Source organism: Ischnura elegans, chromosome 12, assembly GCF_921293095.1.
Source record: "Ischnura elegans chromosome 12, ioIscEleg1.1, whole genome shotgun sequence".
In the NCBI taxonomy this organism is placed as follows: domain Eukaryota; kingdom Metazoa; phylum Arthropoda; class Insecta; order Odonata; family Coenagrionidae; genus Ischnura; species Ischnura elegans.
The window spans coordinates 4,308,208-4,330,418 of NC_060257.1; the positions used below are offsets into that span (position 1 = coordinate 4,308,208).

A 22,211-nucleotide genomic window follows, 5' to 3' on the forward strand; every position below is an offset into this window, starting at 1 on the left:
TGTATTTCAAAGCACCTCATGAAGGGTGTTTTTACGTAGTCACATACATTGGTGGAATTATATACATCAAGGATGAAGTTTGCCTTGAAAAAATCATTTTGCTCCTTGATAATACAGTTAGTTTAAGGCGTGATTTGGTGAAATTGGTTCAGGTTAAATGAAAAATTTTGTAAATTTCACGTAAATGATTTTAATAGCAACCAGTTTTCACACACCACACAGCGACAAAACTGGTTGTTTTTAAAATCGTATGTGAGATTAACGAAGTTTAATTTAATATTTTGTTCCTGCTAACTTTGTACCTGTGTGCGTGACTGCATACAGTGTCACTTGTTTCCTTCTGTGCTTAATTCTTGGGTCTGGAAGTGTGACACACTCATTAATGATGTCCTAAAGTCATCATTGCAAAGATCGGAAATGACACACAGTTAATGGGACAGTATTTGTATTAGGATAAGCCATACAACAGGTTGTACTTGATGATGGCATGCAATGCTCAAGCCGATGATGTTAAATTCAAAGCATGGACTTGTATTTGAGTACTTTATCAACGCAGTTCTTGTGTTCCTCTGCACGCAGAACGGTGCTGCCCTGCTCATTGATGAGGTGCAGACAGGCGGAGGGTCCACTGGGAAGATATGGTGCCACGAGTACTTCAACCTGGACTCACCCCCTGACATCGTCACCTTTTCCAAGAAAATGTCCACGGGTGGTTTCTATCACACGGCCGAGATGAGGTGAGGATTGCTCAATCCTTTTGATCAACCATCACAAAATTGCATACACTTCCAACCTCTCTGTTTTCTTTGACATAGCTATTAAGTTCATAGAGGCCTATGGTGTACATTAGGGCGGATCGGAAAAATCGATTTTTTTCAAATCCATCTGGCCCAATGAAAAAAAGTTGTGGGACCGATCAAAAATAAGGCCTGAAAAATTTGAGACCTCTACGTGAACCCCTGACCCTCGCTCAAATGCAATTTAGGGGGGGAGGGTCAAAATTCGAAAAATGTAATAGTTTATGGTCATTTCCTATAGATTTTGCTGAGTTACTGCCCTTCTAGTACAAAAATTTCGTGCATTTTGACGTATCTGCCACCGTTTAGCCACAAAATGCCTAATTTGAGTCCGCGCCCGCGAAGAAAATATTCCAACGCCCACGCAGCATCGCGGATACAAGAGCTGCAGGCCGATCCCTTCCCCTCCCCGCTCGATTCTCCCCCTCCCACGCCTCCAATACAGCAAAACTCATCCCGCGTGTGCTGCTAGGAGGTCGTTTATCCTTGATTATATAAATCGGAAGATGGTAGAAGGTAATAAAGGAAGCGTAGTGAGACGACTTGTCGCTTATTAGGCGCCTTGTCGGAGTTAAACAAATCGATGTTACCAACTTTTAGAGAAGCGATGAAATACTTTTAGATCCGAGAACGCAGGAAAGGAGCCTACGGTCTATGTAAAGTCCTCTTGAGTGGCTATAAAGGAGTGCGAACTTTGCATATGCGCTTCAATTTCGGCATTGTCCGGCAGATGTGGCAAAATGGATTTTGTGCGAAGGTCGCTCGCGTCCCCTCCCCGCACGCCTCTTCCATGCCCCAAATGCACCAAAATTCACACCAAGTATGTCTTTCTTCGTTACTGTAACTAATATTTAAAGTTTCAGTATCGTCTGTGGAGGAACAATCACGAAAGAATTACTCAATTATCTGCTTTCCAATCTGTATTTCTTATGTCAGTGTCATTCCTCGTCTTTCGCTGTTGTCAACAAAGTTTTTGTGAGTTTCTTCACGAATCTCTCGTCCGTATGTATGATAAAAAGAAATATTTATCTTCAAATTTGAACGTTCATCAATAGATTTTTGAAAATCCACAGCACTAAAGTCAGATATAGCCGCAGGCACTGTGGTCTCTCCCAATATGTCATCAGCGGGTAGTCCTTAAAGTCGATATTAAAATCCAGCAGTTAAAAAAATCTCGGATTGGCCGCCAAACGCATCCTTGCAACAATGCAATTTCGGTCACTAGACTGCCCTCCCAATGTTTATGTTGCAAATCTAAGTCAATTTAGTGCAATTATCAAATAGACCTTTGCAAGGAATGAAATATGATTTGATGCTTTCCCGGCGAATGGTGTGGGTAAACACTTCTCGGGATTCAACAAAATTTATCCCTGATGATGAGCCCCGAGTCGGAGCTAGAAACGTTCGCCATAACCCGGTGGGAATCCCGAGAAGAGTTTACTCACACAGCAAGGGATGTTGTAATTATGCTTGTAGCAGAGGGATGATGCCTCCTTTTTGGGCGGTATTCACTTGGTACCATCGCATTCAAATCCTTTGTAATTTTTTTTACATAATTTTCACTCGGAAAGGAATCGAGAATCGCAGATTTTATAACTTTTGCTAATCATCCGACGGGGGATGCAAACCCCCAAAAGTGGGACCCTGTTTCTTCAACTAACACCACACATTCCCCTCTAAACTGGGATTGATAAGTCCTCTTGCCCTTTTTCATCAGACAAAAGTATAGTCTTTCATTCCATCAAAATGTAGCCCATTGATACCTCTCTTTTCTTATTCACAATAATTAGCATCTTTGTCTGTCTACGTAAGTAATTCTGGTACACTGCCTTGGATGTATCTTAAGAAGTGATGATTTTTGCGTCAGCTAAAGATGCGGGGATGATCATTGCTGTTTCTTGGTTCTTGCATATACCTCTATCACATTTGAATACAAGAATCCCATACAAGAATTGACGATGTCGACTCAACGCTCTTCGACGATTCCCTTTTTTTCCCTCAGTTGTTGAGTTTCTTTAGGACTCAATCCAGCAGTCATCATAATCAGTTTCGTCAGCTGGTATCTCAATATACTCCTTCATTAGGGGGAACTTTATGCTCCTTCTTGCACTTACACACAAAAATATTGCATAATTTCAAATGTTCATTCAAAAGTGTGTGAGTTTTGCACTTCAACAAAAACCCTACTTTTGGCCTATTCGCATTTTCTGTAAGTTTTAGTACTTCCTATGGTAATGCTAAATCCATTTGGTCACACACATAATTGAAGGGAAGCGTCACCATAGTTCGCACACCTTTATAGCCACACAAGAGGACTTTACATAGACCGTAGGCTCCTTTCTGCGTTCTCGGATCTAAAAGTATTTCATCGCTTCTCTAAAAGTTGGTAACATCGATTTGTTTAACTCCGACGAGGCGCCTAATAAGCGACAAGTCGTCTCACTACGCTTCCTTTATTACCTTCTACCATCTTCCGATTTATATAATCAAGGATAAACGACCTCCTAGCAGCACACGCGGGATGAGTTTTGCTGTATTGGAGGCGTGGGAGGGGGAGAATCGAGCGGGGAGGGGAAGGGATCGGCCTGCGGCTCTTGTATCCACGACGCTGCGTGGGCGTTGGAATATTTTCTTCGCGGGCGCGGACTCAAATTAGGCATTTTGTGGCTAAACGGTGGCAGATACGTCAAAATGCACGAAATTTTTGTACTAGAAGGGCAGTAACTCAGCAAAATCTATAGGAAATGACCATAAACTATTACATTTTTCGAATTTTGACCTTCCCCCCCTTAATTGCATTTGAGCGAGGGTCAGGGGTTCACGTAGAGGTCTCAAATTTTTCAGGCCATATTTTTGATCGGTCCGACAACTTTTTTTCATTGGGCCAGATGGATTTGAAAAAAATCGATTTTTCCGATCCGCCCTAGTGTACATGGCAATCATAGTGTATAAAAGAGAATTTGCAGTAAGAATTTTCTATAGCATTAATATGGATCTGGAGAGTGTTTAAATGAAATAGGGGCTCAAGAAATAAACTTCACCAATTTGAAGTGTTCTTTGGGGATCTACACAATGGGTGTAATTTGACTTATTACAATGTTGGCTAACTATTCTCATTAATTATAATGTGAAATGTGGTTGATATTTTGCATGGGAAATCCTCTCTTTACTTATTTAAAAACATTTTGATATCAGTTATTCTGAATCTATCCAAAGCTTGGTGATTTAAGTGGTGTTGTACCGGACTGGCAATTAGTAGAACTTGAAACGTAGGCTTTCACAGCAAATTTCATTGACATCTAAGGCTTTCGGGAGCTGCTGCACATAGTGCTTTATCACCCGAGCTTATGCAGCCATTGCAGAGCTGAATGATGATCTTCATTGCCTGATGATGCTGCATGCAATGGCTACGAAACCTTGCCTGACAAAGGGCAATACACAGCTGCTCCCAAAAGCCTTTGATTCCAAGCACAATTTGAAGATCCAGGTTTAAATCCTGTCTAAGACAAATGATTTTTTCGTGACTAACATCACATTTGGTTCAAATAACTTTGCACCTATTTACGAACCTGCTTACTTAATTCATGCAGCTTTATTAGGAAGGGGTGTATTGGTTGGTCAAGTTAACCTCCATGTGCAAGAACTCAACTTCTATATGTAATAGGGTGAAGGAGGAAGCTGTTACCGTTGGTTAACCATTAATTTTTCTCAGGCCACAACAGAGCTACCGCATTTTCAACACATGGATGGGAGACCCAAGCAAACTGTTGGTGCTTGAGAGTGTTCTGGGGGTGATCAAGAAGGATAAATTACTCGAGAATGCCCAGGTCACCGGGGAGATGACTCTCAAAGGAATAGAAGAGTTACAGGTGAGGGTGACTGAAGTGACATTTCTCTAAATAGAATTTTGGGGATGCTTTGGTTTGGTTCTTTGGTCCTCGATTCCTCTCTCTCTTGAGTCTAGGTCTGGAATTGGAAGGGAAAACGTTAAGTTCCAGTTCGGAGATGGACTTGTAATTAGCTTGAAAGCTGCTCTGAAAACTTTTTTTGTGCAGAACATACGTTATGACCCAGTATTCTGAATGTTATGAGTAGAGGTCCGTGAAAGTGGTTTTATTTTTTGCTAAAATTCGTTTTAATACCATGTGATTTTGGTGTTATAGAAAATCTTGGTGGTGTTATTTTAATGCAACAATTTTCCCATGTTTATAGGCGTTTTATTATTTTACGCTACCCGTTTAATGAATACATACTTATACTTTTATTAAGCATTTTACATAACTTTTAACACAGTTTCGACTGTACAAAATTTCTGACAAAACTAAATGAAAGAAATGGTTCAACTTATATTGGTTCAAGGTATATGAATGGTTCAAGTATGTAGTCTTGGTGAATACGATCGGCAAACAGCAAATTCCCACTACCTCATGGGTGTATACTTCGAGAGCCATTCCAGAATTTTTGGATTGTCAAGTTTCTCTACACTAAATAAAGCCTTTAAAAATGCTTCAGAAGTAGCAACAGCAAGCTCCTCCTTCGCTTTCTTTGACTGAGTGACTGTGTGTTCAAATGATAGCTGTCATTTTGCGGGTCCCCTTTCTTTCGCACGTATATATGTGTATCACTACTGATGCGCTTTAACAAAGTGTCACATCTTTCAAATTCAAATCTTTTATCGTAAACTTAGCACAGTAATACTCTGTCTTTCACATAAAATCCTTCTGAACTGAATTCTCTTGCCCTGGTATGAACAGTATCACTAGCTTTTGGCATTTTAAAATTCCTATCCTTCGTTCGATATTTAAAGCTGGAATTACGATAAAAAAAACAGTGCAACCGCAAAACACAATCCATCATGATGGTGTTTTCAAACTGAGTGCCAGGTAGCTACGGTATAACCATAGTACTGTATAAATTACAAATTGGCGGAAATGTTTAATGTCGTGGGTTCCCTTTCAATACCCCTCACCTAGGTGTTGAGGGAAGGTAGGACAGCAGCCAGATACAACAAAATCGCTTAGTTTTGATTACAGCTGTTGCCAATTGGTCAGGGAAGGCAGTGAAAGAAGCACACATAACAAAACATAATCGGATTCAAAGAAACTTGAAAAATTATTTCCCATTAATCGATCCTGCAACATCTAGAATTAGACGCTTTCTCACCTGAAGAATTAGATATTAGATTTGGCCAAGGTCGAAATGATTTTGTTTGCATTGTAGCTCAGTGAAGAGCCGAATATCCAACGATCCGTCTGCTAATAAGGAGAACCCCCTCTCCTCCTATCCTTTCTGTTCCTTCCTTCCCTTCCCTCAACTGCTAGCGCATTGCGCTTTCAAATAACCATACGTGTCTATGGATATCTTTAAACGAAACGAATCGCACAGTTGACCGCACGGCACCGTTGAGGGCCGCCGTGGTCACCACAGCGCCCATTTCAATCCGGCCCAGCGGTGCGTCGTGTAAGGCGTGAAATACAGTCAGTGCTACATTGCGGCCGCTTTCTTACGAAACGACTTTTCGCGACCGTTCACGTCACGACGCCATGAAATTCAGGCCGCTTTCAGACGAAACGACTCTCTGTCACGCTGTGGGCCGCGCCGTGTACGGCGGCCCGGTCCCAGCCAGCGGCCGTGTTTAAGCCAACGAAATTGTCACATTAGACCCACACTCAAGGTTTTCCTGCTACAAGTTATCCAATAACGCTGTCTAATGCGTCGCGTTGAGTCACCGGAATTACTGCTCGGCATTGACGTGTACCGGGCGCGTAAGCTTGTATTTCCGCTCTTCCGCGGCCGCGTTAAATTTATTTCCGCACATTTTAAATTCACAATATCTAATTCTTCAGGTGAGAAAGCACCTCATTCTAAATATTTCAGGATTGATACATGGGAATCAAAGAGAGAGGCTGTGATAAATTTAACGGAAAATTCTGGCGGAGAAATCACTACAGTGCGCGATATTATGCACGAGACTAAACGAGCCAATTGACCTTGGAATCGTAATGAGATAGAGCAAATGAACGTCGGCAGCGTTAAACATTGGATTATGACTCATTAGATGTGATTTTTTTGCTAATCCACCTTAAATCGCAAATAACCTGAAATTATGTTTTTAATTACCGATTTCGCGTTATTTCGTGTTATTTCGCATTATTTCGCAATATCGATTCTCGCAAAATTCACGGACCTCTAGTTATAAGATGCAAGTTAAGGAAATTCCTCAATCTTATTTCATTTACCATATAAACCTTTATTACTCTGATGCCAAGAACAACTGTGAAACAGTCACTATTATTTACTAATAAATTCCACATCTACGACTGCAATTTATAATTGAAGTGCATGTTTATTATTGAAGTGATTGCTTTATTCGTAGATTCAACTATATGCCTCATTGCTTACGTATCGTCTGAAATTAAAGGCCTGCCAAAGTGAATGCATGTGAATAATGTATTTTCAAAGTGCTCCGTAATTTTGCCATGTATCGAATGGTTTTTATTAGGGCTAGACAGATCCAGGATTTTTTTCATATCCAAATGGGATCCTTGATTTTCGGAGCGGGATCTTCAGATATTTTCATATTCAAATGCATTTTCAAATTCCTGCTATAAAATGAAGTAATTATTCAAGTTTCTTCTGGGTGCATACAATCAAGGGAATGATTTTTAGATTTACATACACATTTTAATATTTTTACTGATTAAAAATCATTGGTATAAGCTTTCAAATTATAAAAAAAATGATATAATCTTTACACACTAAGGATCCAAACTGTTATGCTTGCGTTTGCACCTGCCCAATCTGCAACACAATTAATAATGTTTAGAACAACATTAGCGTCACGTGCGACGAGTTTCGGGAACAGAACGAGATGAACACTCAGTGAAAGGAAGGGGTGGGCAGCAGAAGTGCGTAGGGGATAGGTGGAGGGGAAGGAGCACACTCCCCACATCTTTCAAGCAATAAGGCCACGAATGAGGGAGTCAAGGGCAAATGTGTCAGATATCTGCGACATAGTCGCTTTCGACGTGGTTGTTATCCTATGGCGGTGAGATTCTCCTCGTGGTTGTTCAATCTATTTATAAGAGTCACACTGTGCGCCTGTCATATTTCGCTGTAAAAATTTCCGTGGCTGAAATTCTGTTGGAAAATCCCCACGAGAGCTTTTAAACAAAATGGTTCATGAGTAGGGCAAGCATCGCAGTGCAACGGTGCATGCGAAGGTTAGAATGGGAACTCTTCCCACTCCCTGGTATGGGACACTGCATTCACTGAAGCATAAATTTAAAATTTTGGATCCAGATGTGATGCCTGCAGCGAATTTGGATCCGAGGTATCCAAATTGACCATCCCTAGTTTTTATCCATGGAGTGCCAAGTTACGTCAAAATCAATTGATTGTGTTGTACTGGTGGCTTTCTGAAGCAATTTTGCTTGAAAAGGCACTTAGAGTGCTTTAGACTGACATCATAAAATATAGTGTTGAAATCCCATAGAACTACCATTGTGTCACTATGTTCACAAATTTAAAAGATTTTCATAACAACGATGGAGATTAGTTGGGACAAGTTGGTTATGCCGAGGAAAAACTTAATAGTCGACAATCCACTGAGGTCTCAATTGACAATTGCAGATGATGATGCCTTTATGGAAGATGAGCACAGTTGGTATCCTATTTTTAGGCTACAAAATGAAGTACATACCATTCTCCTATGCCATGTAATATTTGTTGTCTTTGACTTGATGTTGTTCAGCTGGTAGTAACATTTTCACTCTTTCCTTATTTCTCACGGAAGTCTGCCACGCAGATGTTACAGCATAGCTTGTCTTTTATCGTTAGCCATTTATTCTTCTAATTTTGCTGAGTTATATATCTGGTATCACTTCCGCTGGTACCAAAGGCTGTTCTTAGTCCAAAGGCCTGAGTGCATCTTTGGCTTTGCATTTGCATCTCATTACCTGCTATTCCCATATATTCCGGGATCTCAGCCATAATAACCAAACAGTACGTTTGCAATTTTGCCTTTATGACTCAATGATACAGGGGTGCTCGCATTTGTGATGTCTGTCCACACTCAACTGATTTGAATATTCCGAATGTCTTGTTCTTCCAGAATGAATTTCCTCATTTGTTGAGTGCTGCTCGAGGCAGAGGGACTTTCATCGCCATGAACTGCCCGACTGGCCGACTACGAGACGACATCCTCTCCAGGCTGCGTAATAAAGGTGAGTACGACTCATCACCTGCGGCATGCTAGATGGAAAATTGTGTACATGCTAGGTCAAAGTTTTAAATTTAGTGGCCTTTGGTTTGAAATGTTTACTAACAGGCCGTGTTGATTATCAATTTAAATCTCTGCTAATTCCACTTTTAAAAAATGTGAGTTTGACTAGTGTGCCTACATCTGCCAATATATGGGTTGAAGTGGTTGCAAAAGCATCCCAACTTAATCTGTCTCTTAATTTACTTGAAATTTGCTCGGCATTTTTTCTCTTCATACAAGGATCAATTGATGAGCCGAATTTGAAGTAAATCTAACTGGGTCAGGTTGAAAATGTTGCTTTTTTGTATTATGGTCACTTGGGATAAGTATGTGTAGTTGGTGTAGGAGTGGTGGCAGATCCGTAGCATTAAGAATTGTAGATTTTATCCATATCATTTATTGATTTCTAATGTCTCTTTTTTGAAGAATTTCATTAACAGAAATCTGTAGTGACAAGGTAAGAATAAGTATCTGGCTTGCTTATCAGGAATTTTTAAAAAGAAAAAACTTAGGAAATTTCACTTATAGGTCATTATGCCCTAATTCAAGCAAGATTTGTTGCATCATAAATTGAAAACACTAGAAGTGGTATGATTAAAAGCAAGCCCCTTTGCCCAGTAACACATTGAAATAGTGGAGTCCATGTATAATGAACCCGCATGTTGGAAATTCATGCTTTTAATGAATTGAAAGCCATCCCTTGTCAAAAAAGGCCTTTAGGTCACGTAAGAAATTATTCTTTTAATGTAGGCTTACTGGAAGGATTACAAATGCTCATAATGAAGTTGATGTCGTGGCTGGATATATTTTACATTTACAATCTCTTCCTAGCTGTTATAATACATTACCGCAATGTCATTCATTTTAAGATGCTGAGAGCTCTAACATTATTCAATGATTTTCGCTCACGAATGCTTGAGGTGAAGTCTATCATTATCAGGGGAACTCCTCTTCCTAGGTTAAATGAACGCATAAACTCCCACCCCTGCCATTGGCTGGGCAAAATCTATTTCTTCAATGTGGCAGGCAACTCCCATCCCCTCTAACAAGCAGCCACCACCTCCCTCCTCTTTGCCGTTCACTTTGTGTTTGTCGGTCTCTGGTGGTTTTCTTCTCTGTCCAGTGCTGCATTGCTCAAGTGCACAACTGTGTGGACAGTCTTGTGAGATTGATCACTATGATCTTATGGGAGAGGAAAGTATTAAGCTTAAGTTAGAGATGACATAAATAGCATTTTTCTCGAATTATGATATCAAATTCAAATACCTAATTTTTTCCAAACACCCTACTCGAATATCGAATACTGCATGTGCATTTTTCTGACAACTTTATTTACAAATGACAATTAAAATAAAGCAGGGGTATAGTAATACAGAAAATCAAAGCACATGCATTTAAATAATGCAATCAATGTAAAAATGTCACCATCGCCTATGAATAAATTGAACTAATTATCCTACCTTATGAGTACACATGGCCTTTTTTATAGGTAGTCACAAGTAACATGTAAAAATACAAAAAGCACTTTGAAACCTTCTAATGACACAAGCGGCTCATCAAACCAAGACACATTTTGACCAAAACATAATGACAAAATTTTAGCCCCTTCAGCTCTGAAACATGACTGTGTTGAAGGTGTTATTGTAAACAAAAGGGCATGAATGGGTCTTGATTGTGCAGTTTTTGATGGAGCATCTTAAATGGAGATGTCTCTTTGTGGACAGGTGTGCAGTTGGGTGGATGTGGTGACAGCGCCATCCGAATGCGTCCGAGCCTCGTCTACCAGCCTCACCACGCCAACATCTTCCTCGACAAATTCCGTGAAGTGCTCAAGGAGACAAACTAAGGAGTTCACCGGGGAAGGATAGATGGAAATGTCTGTCTCTGTGGAAATGATGTGTTCTACCCTCCACACGATTGGAGACTCAACCAGCCATCAAAATGTATCATTTTAAGTGTTAGAGTATGCATTTCCAGACTGTCATCATCAGTCACAATTCCCCTGTGATTGGCTGCTATCACATTCTCTTCTATGAACTTATAATCGTTTCTGTAAATATTTGATGTTTTCTCTTTTCTTTGTGATTTGCATTTCGTTGCATTTCTTTAATTGTGGTGATTGTGGATTTTTTCAGAGTCTAAGATAATAGTCTACCAAAGGGAGTTCCGTTATTTGTTCGAGGGAATCTTCTACTTGAAAAATTTGGTGATTACTGAAGGTTAGTGATGGATAATGTAACTTATCCTGAAATTGAGGCATGGAGCTAAAATCTTAGTTCTAAGTTTACAATTCTATAGCAAATAATAATTGCTTTACAACTGGAAGGTTGTGATTTTCTCTCTGGATAACATGTAGCGTTTTCATTTTTATGGATTTGTTTACGTTCTAATGCGATATTATATAATTTTCAATTATTTGGAGCAAAACTCTTGATATTCCTTGAATGACGGAACTTCATGGAAACATTATTATGTACCCATTCAAAGCATTAAATATATTCTTTGTTACAAAGGAAAATGGAAAAAAAACTGTGAGTGATAAGCACCAGACACTTTTGTGGCTAACTGCTTCCAAAATAGAAAAAAGAGAAATTCTTGCTTCAGAGCTCTGCTACTGTCTTGAGCATAAAAATACAAAGAAAACTTTATTGTTTAAAGCATTTCATCATCCAACTACATAAGTGTTCCATCACTGTTATTGCAGTAATCATTTTTCTTCATTGTTTTACCAGATTCCACTTGGTCTGTTAGCTCTTTTAGAGATTTCCCCTCATACTCACCCAAGGAAAATGTTCCATTGTTTTCTGGACTCTGTCAAAGTGTTCATTTTGTGGATGCATTGTATATTTTTAGCTGTTCTTGAGCAAATTTTTGTTTTCCATGCCTCATCTCGATTGCTTTTGTGGGTAATTAATTGGTATTTCATTTTATATGAAATTACTATTTTCGAATTTTTAAAAATACGAATGTTTCTTCAGGGATTTTTATAGCAGTTTTTACATGTGGTTTCGTTATACATCTTCCTTTACGCAAGTTGTTGGGCACAGTGCCTTTGTTTTTCCACCTCATTGAAGAAAACATTCAACTAGTCAGTTTTGTGATTTCAATTTCATGCCTCTGAGTAATATGCATTTATGTTTTAATATTTGCTTTTCTGGTGCTAAGTAGACTACATATCATATTTCCTTATTTTTAAAAGTATGATTTTCAACTTCCAGTTTGAGTTCCATTGTTAATGTCTTAAATCTGTAATGTGTGGTACAAAGCTTGGGGCTCAGAATTTATTTAGTGTCCTTTTCTAATTTGCATTCAGAATCGCATCTGAGATGCATCTGTCTACACGAGAAGTTTCTTGTTAGTCTTATGTGCTTCTAGAACTCAGAACATTAGTTACCATGAAATGTGATCCTTATCAATGGCAATATGTGGTAGATTACAATTATCTGTTGATGTGTAGTTCGGTGTTCATCTCATCAGTCGTTGATTTTGTATTTTTTGCCTGAACTTAGAGGTATCAGCAGTACAGTAATTAACTTTAGAGAAACGAGTTGACTTTTCCGCTGGCAATGGGTTTTGCTCCGTTCTTTTACTGATCCCCATGCAATAGAAGAATTTACAAATAGAGTGGACCCATAGCTAATTTCAATCTGTTATCTAATGCCAGCTTTCACTTGTTTTTTTTACTATGGCAGATGAATGTGATGATGAATTTGGGTCTGTATTTATGTAATATGTTACTCGTTTAGAAATCTCAGGAATGAATACAGAGTGATTATTTCTGAAAAATGGAATGATTTCAGGCAAGAAAATCTCTTCTCCAGATGATTTAAATTGTTTTTGCCAAATTATCTTGTCATCTCCAGTTTATCCACAGTTCTGATTTTTCAAATTGAAGGGTGCATTTATTGAAAATCAGTTTCAAATGACTTTAGTCTGTTGGGAAATAACCATCAAAGCAGGTGAAAGTGATAATAATTGATACGAATTTGGTTAGATTTGCTTAACTCGACAAGAATGGGAATGAAAACAGGTCAATCAGGCTGGAAATAAGTGTAGAATGAGCTAATTGCATTTAAAAGGATGTTTGGATGTTCTAGACGGGGTATTTGAGCACGAGATGCCATGAGTGTTGTTTGAAAAAGTCTTCCAATTGTCAATGTCTTCCAATTGCTCTCCTTTGGGGGAGCAAGAGAATAGATCTAGTTTTTGAAGAAAAATGTATTTTCAGTAACCTCATGAACATATGAGTTCAAAATTGTCTTCCACATGCCAAGGTCCGATTTTTCCATAATTAATCAAATTGACTGGTTGAGCTGTGACATAAAAGTGATCATTTGTGTGCCTTCATCTATTGTTTGGAATGCAATATAGTTATGCATGATGTTTTAATTCTGATAATTTTTGTAATTGTTAGAATTGGACTGTTTTAAAGGGACTTACCACATCAAATGTCATGGAAATTTTTTAACTTATATTTATTCAAGCTTTGGTGTAATCAAGTGTGTAATCCATACTAGTTGATAGCCTCATGCATATCTTCATTGCTTTTACAATTAAGAAATTTGATTGCTAAAAAATGAAACAAGATGAAGGGGTTTATTGCTGGTAGCCTGAGTGTAATCGTACAGGGTTCTTAAAATGCTCCTTGGTTGACAACTGTATCGATCACTTGCATTAAATTTATTTTCTTCTGATGTCTTGTATTTCATTTTCTATGCTGCAAGCATTTGTCTTCTCTGGCCTAGAGCCATGTGGTAGATGGAGCAAATGTAGAAAGGTTGTTTGAGCAGTTACCACATTTGAATACATAGTTAGAAGAGTTTTCCATTATGAAGGAAAAGGCTCTTGATTCGGTATTGGCCAGTGGCCACGTTTGTCTGTCCAAAGTATGTATGTATCTGTAATGCTGTGCCATGTGAGATTATTCTACTTGGCGTAGGATTACTTATTTGATAATTGTAAAGAGCACTGCGAATTTGATTTACAATCTGTATGTCCAATAATGTGGAAAACCCTGAGTACGCAAGGGATTTTATTATTTTGAGAAAACTCAGGGAATTCTGTGACCGACCAGGAAAAATTAGTCAAGGATGCATGAAGTGATTTCAAGTACCTAATTCAATTTCTCTTCAAGTAATTTGTAATTTTCTGTTGCTGGAACTTTCTGTCCGGATAGTAGCTCTGTGGGCATTCTTCACTTACTCGCATACAACCAGCTCATTTACAGAAACTATTTAGCACAACGGTTTGCATATGAGACGTGAATTCCCGGTGTCTGCAGTTTCAATGCAGTGTATTTCATTTTGCTGTGTATTCCATATGCAGTTGCCATGTATTACATTTCATTGTGATAATTAAAATTTCATTTTAAGAAAATTTATAGTAGATTCTATTGTAGGAGGAAGTAAAGAAAGTAATTTTTTGGAATGATGAGGATATTAATGCCTGTTATTTTCCTCCTCATTTGACATTAGGTGAGCTGAAGTTTTATAGTACATGTAGATGTTTACTGAACCACATCTAATCGGATTGCATTCATTGCATGTGTAGATGAGTTCCTATCACCTGGAGGTGTTGCCCTAAGCATTAAAATGATTAAATGGCCCTTAAAAACATGGGAATCTCTGGGAATTATTTAATTGCTTCATAGTTGATGTCCTGATGGTACAGCCCCTGTAAATAAGTCCTGCTGTTTACCAGAACATCCAGTAATCTGGTGTACTGGCTTGAGGACCTCCCATTGTCTTGACAGTATTGTTGTCTGTTTGAAATGAAAGATTCTTCAGCATGTACAAGGGTTGTTTGAAAAGATAGACTATTTGAATTGTGTGGACCCAGTTAGTTCCAATTAAATCTGCTTGGTGTCGTCTTGTTCTTAGAGGTAAGCTGATTACAGTGCAGTTTTCTGAATGCAATTTATATGATTGTTTACCTAGTTATGTGGTTGTTTTTTTCTTTTGGCAGGTTTCCAAATGTTTGACTGGAACAAGCAGAGTTTCTGTCAAAATTTTTGGCTTTCAGTGGAATGAAGACAAAGACTATTCTGGATGTCCTTCCACATCAACTGATGACCCTCACAACAACAAAATCCACACCCTAGATTGGGAAAATCAACATTTTATCATCAGGGAACTTGCAAAAGGCTGTGGGATATCAGTTCGATCACGTTACAATATATCAAATGAAAATTTTTAAATGCATTGTGTTGATGCAAAATTTTTCTCAAGCCCGATGACAGACGACCAAAAAGCCAATTGTATTCAGCCCTCACAAATCTTAAAATTTTGGTCAAACACTCGAACATCCTTCTTTCCCATGCACCTTGCTCAGCTCTCGCTCCTGGTGACTTCTTGTTTCTCAAATGAGAAATTACTCTGAATGGAAAAATATTTGATGTGATTCCCAAATTTTGACGAAATTCCCAAAAATTCCCAGGCAATTTTGACGAAAGAACTGAAGGAGTGCAATTGCTGAACAGCCATCGTAGCAGGGATTTTTCTCCCATCATGTATGTAGGTGTGTATCTCTCCTTTTTGCATGCAATCTGTTCAAAGTTTGGTTGTGGCATTTGGAGGGGGTGACCAAAATCGGAGGTCGTGTGCACCATGACGAAAGGGGGAGGAGGGAAGGGTGGAGAGAAACCTGATGTCATTTGCCTGCCTGCCCTTAACAAAAGGTGCCGAGGGGACCATGGCTTGATGTCCCATCCTGCAAACAGAGTGGTGTACTTGCCTCAACTATGCACTGCAGCAGGGATTGAGCAGCCTTTGAAAAATCTGTGCCACCACCAGGATCGTCAGAGCCCTGAAGAGTTATGATTCATCAAGCGTATTATGGAAATATTTTTGGATGAAAAAGCAAAAGAAATGTGCTACTTCACCCTCATCTGACCACACCTTGAATATGCAGGGAGGAATCCGGTGCAGAATAATATGCAATAAAGAATGTGGATTAGAAAACTGAAATGAAAGAGGGGGAAGGCAACTTGAATTCTGCTCTGAACACATGCTAATGATTGCCAGTACATTATTGATCAATCTCATGTGAAGAAGTTACCTGTGGAAAATGCCAGAAAACCATAGAAGATTCCTAGTCGACTATATTCTTAAGGCATAGATTCAGGAACTAGTGAAGGACTGCTAAAGCTACCTTGCAGTTCCGTAGTTTTTCTTTTCCTGTATTTGCCCTTCCTGAATTCCTTGTTGCTCACCTTTCTTCAAAGCCCTTCTTATTAAAGTCCTCCACTTTATATCCTGATTCCCGGTGATGAAAGGGTGGCACTAAAAACTAGTGCATTATTAACACCATCAGTATTCTGAGGGAATCACTCCCTTTTCCTAATTCTCTTTTCCTTATATGTTGATATTGATGGCAGTACAGCAATTGTTAAGGGATAGCGATCGCCCTCCAAAAAAATCACAACTTGTCACGGTGAAGAACGCGCAGGAAGTGAGGTATAACTCACTACCCACAATTTCGAATAAAGAAACAAAAAGCAGACACAGGAAATCATTTTGGGCGGGATTAACTCAAGCAGAAGAAAAAGCAACTCTGTCTAATGTGTGCTGGCGGGAGGATTCCTCCCTCATCCTTCTCGCACTGGTGCCCAATGTTAATTTTTATTTTTCTCTACTTCCGTTTATCTACGGACCAGGCTAGCCTTAGGAGGCGATTCTGTCAAAAACTAACGCCTAACATGGGACCATTCAACTGGCAGATCCCAACACTTTGTGGCATCGTAGACGAGCGGCTTCGGCAGTATTTCAGACACGAGGTGAGCTACAGGCAGTGTAGGAACAACGTTGCTTGTCCTCTCCCACTCGTAAACCCTTCCGTGGTCCTCCTTTACCTGTAGACAATTCCCGACGGACCCCGGGAAGAGAAGAATAGTTCCTATATTTCCTTTCCAAATCTCGTTTTTAGTGTAGAGACATAGGGTAAGACAGAAACCTCGTGGATCTTAAAACTGTCGAATATAGTCGCTGTAATGGCTGCACGACATGTAGGTTCAGTCGTGAGTACCGTAGCGTCCCGACGCGTTTATCGGCGCAAAGCGAAAAACAAATGAAATACATAATGTGCTGACATATGAATATTACTATGCGTATTATAGCAGACAATACATTACAGTCGCCGTTTCATATTGCGAACTCTTTCGCCTCTCTTCATAGGGCTACGTTACGCGAATATTGCCGGTTGCAAATTTTACGAATCCTCAAGGACGACTAGCTAGGAGGGTGGCTCCACTACATGAGTGCGACTGAGAGATTAATCACCGAAAGGGCAGTTCCAGATGCTAGGATTAGAATGGTTCAGGGTGACCAAGACCAAGACTTCCAAGACACTCGGCAAAATTTTGACGGCGCACGGCACATTGAACTCAATGCAAAAAGCAAAAGAAGGTCGGTCTGCCCATTCTGCTCTCCGACTTTCTATTGGTCAACGAAATCGCAAATATCGACGTGGTTTTTGGAAAATGTTAATGCAACAAGAGGAAGATCTCTGAATATTTCCTCCAGATATTGCAGCATTTCGACACGAACCTCCCTAATTGCTTCCAAGGACATTAATCGAATCAAATCGAAACAATTTCTATTATGTAGTGTGGGTTAGCAATAGCCCTTTCGTTTGCTGCTTTCTGTATTCCCTTGTCTCTCACTGCTGTGGGTATTTCATCAAAAAACTCTCTCAATTTGGCGAATCCATACTGGAGCAATAGCAGCCGCTCATAGGTAGTAAATGCCTTAGATTCACGTCCTTCTCGAGGAGCCGATAACGAAAGAGGTCTTCTCCAAATGTTCGATGGATAAGCTACAAAGAATCTTTTCACCACTATTCCTATCTCCATCTATGTCAATTTCCGCTGGCTTGTTGGTCAAATCTGAATGTAAGAAGTGCTCTGAGAATTTATTTAATATTGGTAGCACTGACTTAGCACAGTGTTCCCTCAACTTTCTGTCGTCTGGGCACACTTTTCTGTTTCCTTAATATATAATTCGATTTTTAAATCCACAAATTTCTTGTGAAGGCTTGGAGGTTGTTATTTATTCATGAAGGAATCATTCTCAAAGTAAGTGGCCATCATGTATACGTGCAAGGGAATTACCGAAAAATACCCAATCTTTATAATGGGATTCATTTTCTCTAAAAAGCCTCCGGTTGTCTCTTAAAGTCGAAATTGTCGGTGTATAATTCGATTTTTAAATCTGCGTATTTCTTGTGAAGGCTAGGAGGTTCAGTGATTCGTCCGTAAACACATCATTCTGAAAGGAAGTGACCATCATGTATATGTGCAAGGGAATTACCGAAGAATACCCTAAATTCTGTTTAAGGCTATGTCCTTTCTCTATTCAATCGTCGGCTGCCTCTTAAAGTTAAAATTGTTAGCATCGTCATCCTGGTTAGAGGTCTCGCCGACAATTTTCATTGAAACAATTTTCTCATCATACACTCGGGATTTGTATTTTACAGCGAAGTATCCGATTTTTTCCTCTGGTGTCTCCTTCGGCAGTGTCCTGAACATGGAATTCCACAGACTGTTGAAGAACAGCACTTGCTTATGCTTATCGAAGGAAACCAAGGAGTGAGCGGTGTTGGAGAGTCGCCTCACTTGGTCCATTCTCTCATTGGTTCTCGTGGTCTCGACGAAGGACGCGCATTCTTCCTCAACAAAGCCTTCAGGGAGGGAGAGAATTTCTCCTTGCTTTTGGGGCAAATTTCATCAAACCCATCAAAGTACACTGTCATCCTCTCCTTAGCGTGGCAAGAGTGTGAACATTTTCTTTTCAAAGGATTGATACATGATCCACGTTTCTTTTGCCGATAATCAGGTGGAGGAAATATTCTATGAATCTGTGGGCCATGGTAGCCTAATCCCAAATACCGTAAACTGGGGTGACTCTGTGACACAATTTGATGGTTTTCTCCCGTCGCGGCAACTCGATTTATAAGATCCGTGTAATATTCGGTGTTTTTTGTAACTCTATCCTTCCTGTACAAAACCGCATACTGATAATAATTAATGACTTAGCCATTTTTTGCTAATTGACATGAAAATTTTTGCATAAGAAATACACGGGAGAATGGAATATTACTAACTCAAACCTTAGTTATTATACTCAAAGGCATTTTTACAATTCAAAACAATAAAAAATTACCAATAGAGAAATAAATCAAGACAAGGTAATTATACATTAGGGTCGAACATATAACATACAAATATGAACATTATATGAACATGTGGACATTAGAAATATAAAAAAAATTGACAAGTTATTCTTTGATAAATTTTAGAAAATCAGGCGGAAGCTTCAGTTCAAATTAGTCCAATTCTTTAACACTAAAAATACCTCTTTTATAATATAAAAATGCCTCTTTTATAGTCTAAAAATACCTCTGTGGAGGCTTAATATGGAATAAAACTTCGCTCGTGTACAAAATCACGTCGGGTGTCAGGGACCATTTCCAATTTTCTCCACGCTTTTCCATCGCGCTTACAAGCACTCCATCCGGTCTCTTTTCTTCAACCTGGTTGCTTGGTGTCAGCACGCGTCACGCTGACATTTGTCGGTGCTGGACACTATTTTCGCTCAAACGTCTCGGCGCGTGATTAAAAAATGTGCGAAATTATTTCTTGTCACAAAGTCACCCCATTACCCCGGTAATCAAAGGGGCCCTTCTAATTCTCTCTGCTCTTCGACTCCCTCCGAATATACCTTAAGTCGCACGAGGGCCGTTTGAGTCTAATGACCGCTGGGGCATGGAGTGCGCCTTGATTCTTCCCAGACGATTTAGAGCGACTATTCCCGTGGAAGCTGTGCACAACTTCGCCCTCAGAACATAATCTGGCCGTTATGTTGTGCAAAACTAAGGTTTTTCCTGTAACGCTGGGCCCATCGATGAAAACAACTTTGTTCACCTTGTCTTATGCGATGACGGCAGTGGTAATAGCTTCTGAAATACTCCGTTGTTCTTCTTTCAGTTTAAGTCGCCGCTACTCGGCTGACTTGGCGGCTTCCTCGGCATCCCATCGCGCGACTTCTCTTCCTAATTCCGTGGAGACATTTTCGCCCTCCGGGAGACCCGAATCCCGCATTCATCTTCCGTGCGGACGGAGCACTTGATCGATGTTGCATCGTGCCATGGTCGTGCGCAACCCACTCATTGTCTTGATTTCTCACGTAATCTTCGCTGAAGGAAACTTGGAATGCTTCCCAAAGAATGGCTGCCGGAGCTCCGACAATGATGACGGCGAAAAACAAGTGGCAGAGGAGGCCTCGTCCCATCTTGAAAGCCGGTGCCTTCTGGAAGGGCGTGATCAAATTCTGAATGCTCGTCGAGCAGCCCTCTGGCCATCGCTGCTTCTTGAAATGTCGCGTGAATAATGCCATCTACAGTGGACAGATCCTCATAACTCTTGCACGGGAATTCAACTAGCAATGTCATGAGGAAAAATAACTCCCAGTGTCGGCAACACCGAAGTCGTGCAACACAATTCCCTCGCTGGCACTTCTTCAAGAAATGCCTTCCATTGGGAGCGGTCGTTTCCTCTCTTCCCGGTGGCTTCAGCTATGAATACATTGAAGAATTCTAAATAAGTCAAGGGCGTCAACTCCAGGGTGCCCGGTCTATTTAGGCATAGCCAAAGGTGAACTTCGACCTTCGAAGCGCTTCTATTTCCTGTCCCGGTTGGACTATCACGTCGTCCTGCTGTTAGAGGTGGATAGGCAGTTGATGACTGTTGGTTCCCGGCAACTGATGTCATATTCCAAAATTTTCGTCAACGCCTTGGGCTTCTGAATGTACAAGCAGAGATTTACCGGAGCCAGGCTCATTGACATGCCAATCCATGCTACTGACAGTGTTTGGTATGGATTTGCTCAGAATGAATATGGACGAAATTCTTCTCCTGAAGAAAGAAGTGTTCATACTGCCAATCATCTTTTAAATTGGGAAAACGTCACAGTTCTTGATTTATGTAATGGAAGTAATGTGTTGTTTAGCCGCGTCATGATACCCTTTCACGAATAAGTGCCTTGCACCGTCTCCTTGCGCAATTTCTCCTTCCCTTGTTCGAAAAGTAATTGTTTTTTAATTCGGTGGTAGCGGGAGTAAAATTCTCGCCTTCAATTTGGAGTTAGTGTGTTCGATTCTCGCTCGAGTGGTTTCTCAGCTGCTCAAGGAATGGATGTTTGTGTTCCTCGTGAAATTTGCCGGTGGCGGAGGGGTTAAGTCCTCGCCTGTAGCATAAATATGGGAATAAATATATAAATAAGTAAGTAAATAATGAAATGAATTAAGTAAGAAAGCAGGAAAGAAAGAGAAGAAGAAATAAACGAGGAAAGAAATTATTAAAGAAAGAGATGAATTAAATAAGAAAGAAATAACGAGAAACATGACAAGAGAAATAAGTTAAGAAAGATATTAATAAAGAAATAAGTTAACACGCATCAGTAATCCGCTGCTCCTATTATTCGTCATCCAAAGGGTGATGTCTAAGGCCCCTATTAGCCGAGGCAACCAGACGCGCCACCGGTTGCGCGTCCGGTGGAACTGGTTAGTCGTGGGGCATAGAATCAAATGAGTCCTATTAGCCGAGGCAACCAGACGCGCAACCAGACTTTCCACCGAAACCAGTCGCCTGAGCCCCGCAACCGCGCCTTCCACCTTGGGTTGCTCAGGCCCCTATTAGCCGAGGCAACCAGACGCGCCACCGGTGGCGCGTCTGGTTGCCTCGGCTAATAGGGGCCTAAGTCTTGTTCGGCGAGGGTTGAAGAGTTGTGAATGGTCAACCAGCAGTTCTTTTGCCTTCTTCTCTAATTCGGAATCCACACTTTTGCCGAGCAAATAAGCCTCCTGCTGTATCAACCTGATATGACCATTGATATGTCCTTGGAGCTAATAATGGTGCTCAGAAAAGATTGCTGCCTTTTCCATAGTTAAATCCCCAATTAGACCCTTCAGTACTACGTCATTGCTCTAGGATCTTGAATTTTGCTTTAGAATCCAATACTTTGTTTCCTTTGACAAATATTCCCACTTGTATTCAACACACTGCTCCTCCCAGTCCAATTTGAACTCTTTCGGGGTGAGCAAAGTGACGTACTTTCTATGATTAAAAAATCCGCTGTGCAGGGGCACCGATGAGGATT

At 40.1% G+C, this 22,211-nt stretch overlaps 1 protein-coding gene across 2 annotated transcripts in view; it reads left to right on the top strand.

Annotated features, from left to right (window-relative positions):
- Positions 1-13,754, top strand: part of LOC124169613 (4-aminobutyrate aminotransferase, mitochondrial) — a 48,428-nt gene extending 34,674 nt beyond the window's left edge. For both annotated transcript variants that reach the window (XM_046548253.1, XM_046548252.1), the window contains 4 exons: positions 580-737; positions 4,510-4,666; positions 8,911-9,022; positions 10,785-13,754. In XM_046548253.1, the coding sequence (XP_046404209.1) occupies positions 580-737; positions 4,510-4,666; positions 8,911-9,022; positions 10,785-10,906 (549 nt within the window). In that variant the 3' untranslated portion in view covers positions 10,907-13,754. The remainder of the gene's footprint in view (positions 1-579; positions 738-4,509; positions 4,667-8,910; positions 9,023-10,784) is intronic.
- Positions 13,755-22,211: the final 8,457 nt, after the last annotated feature.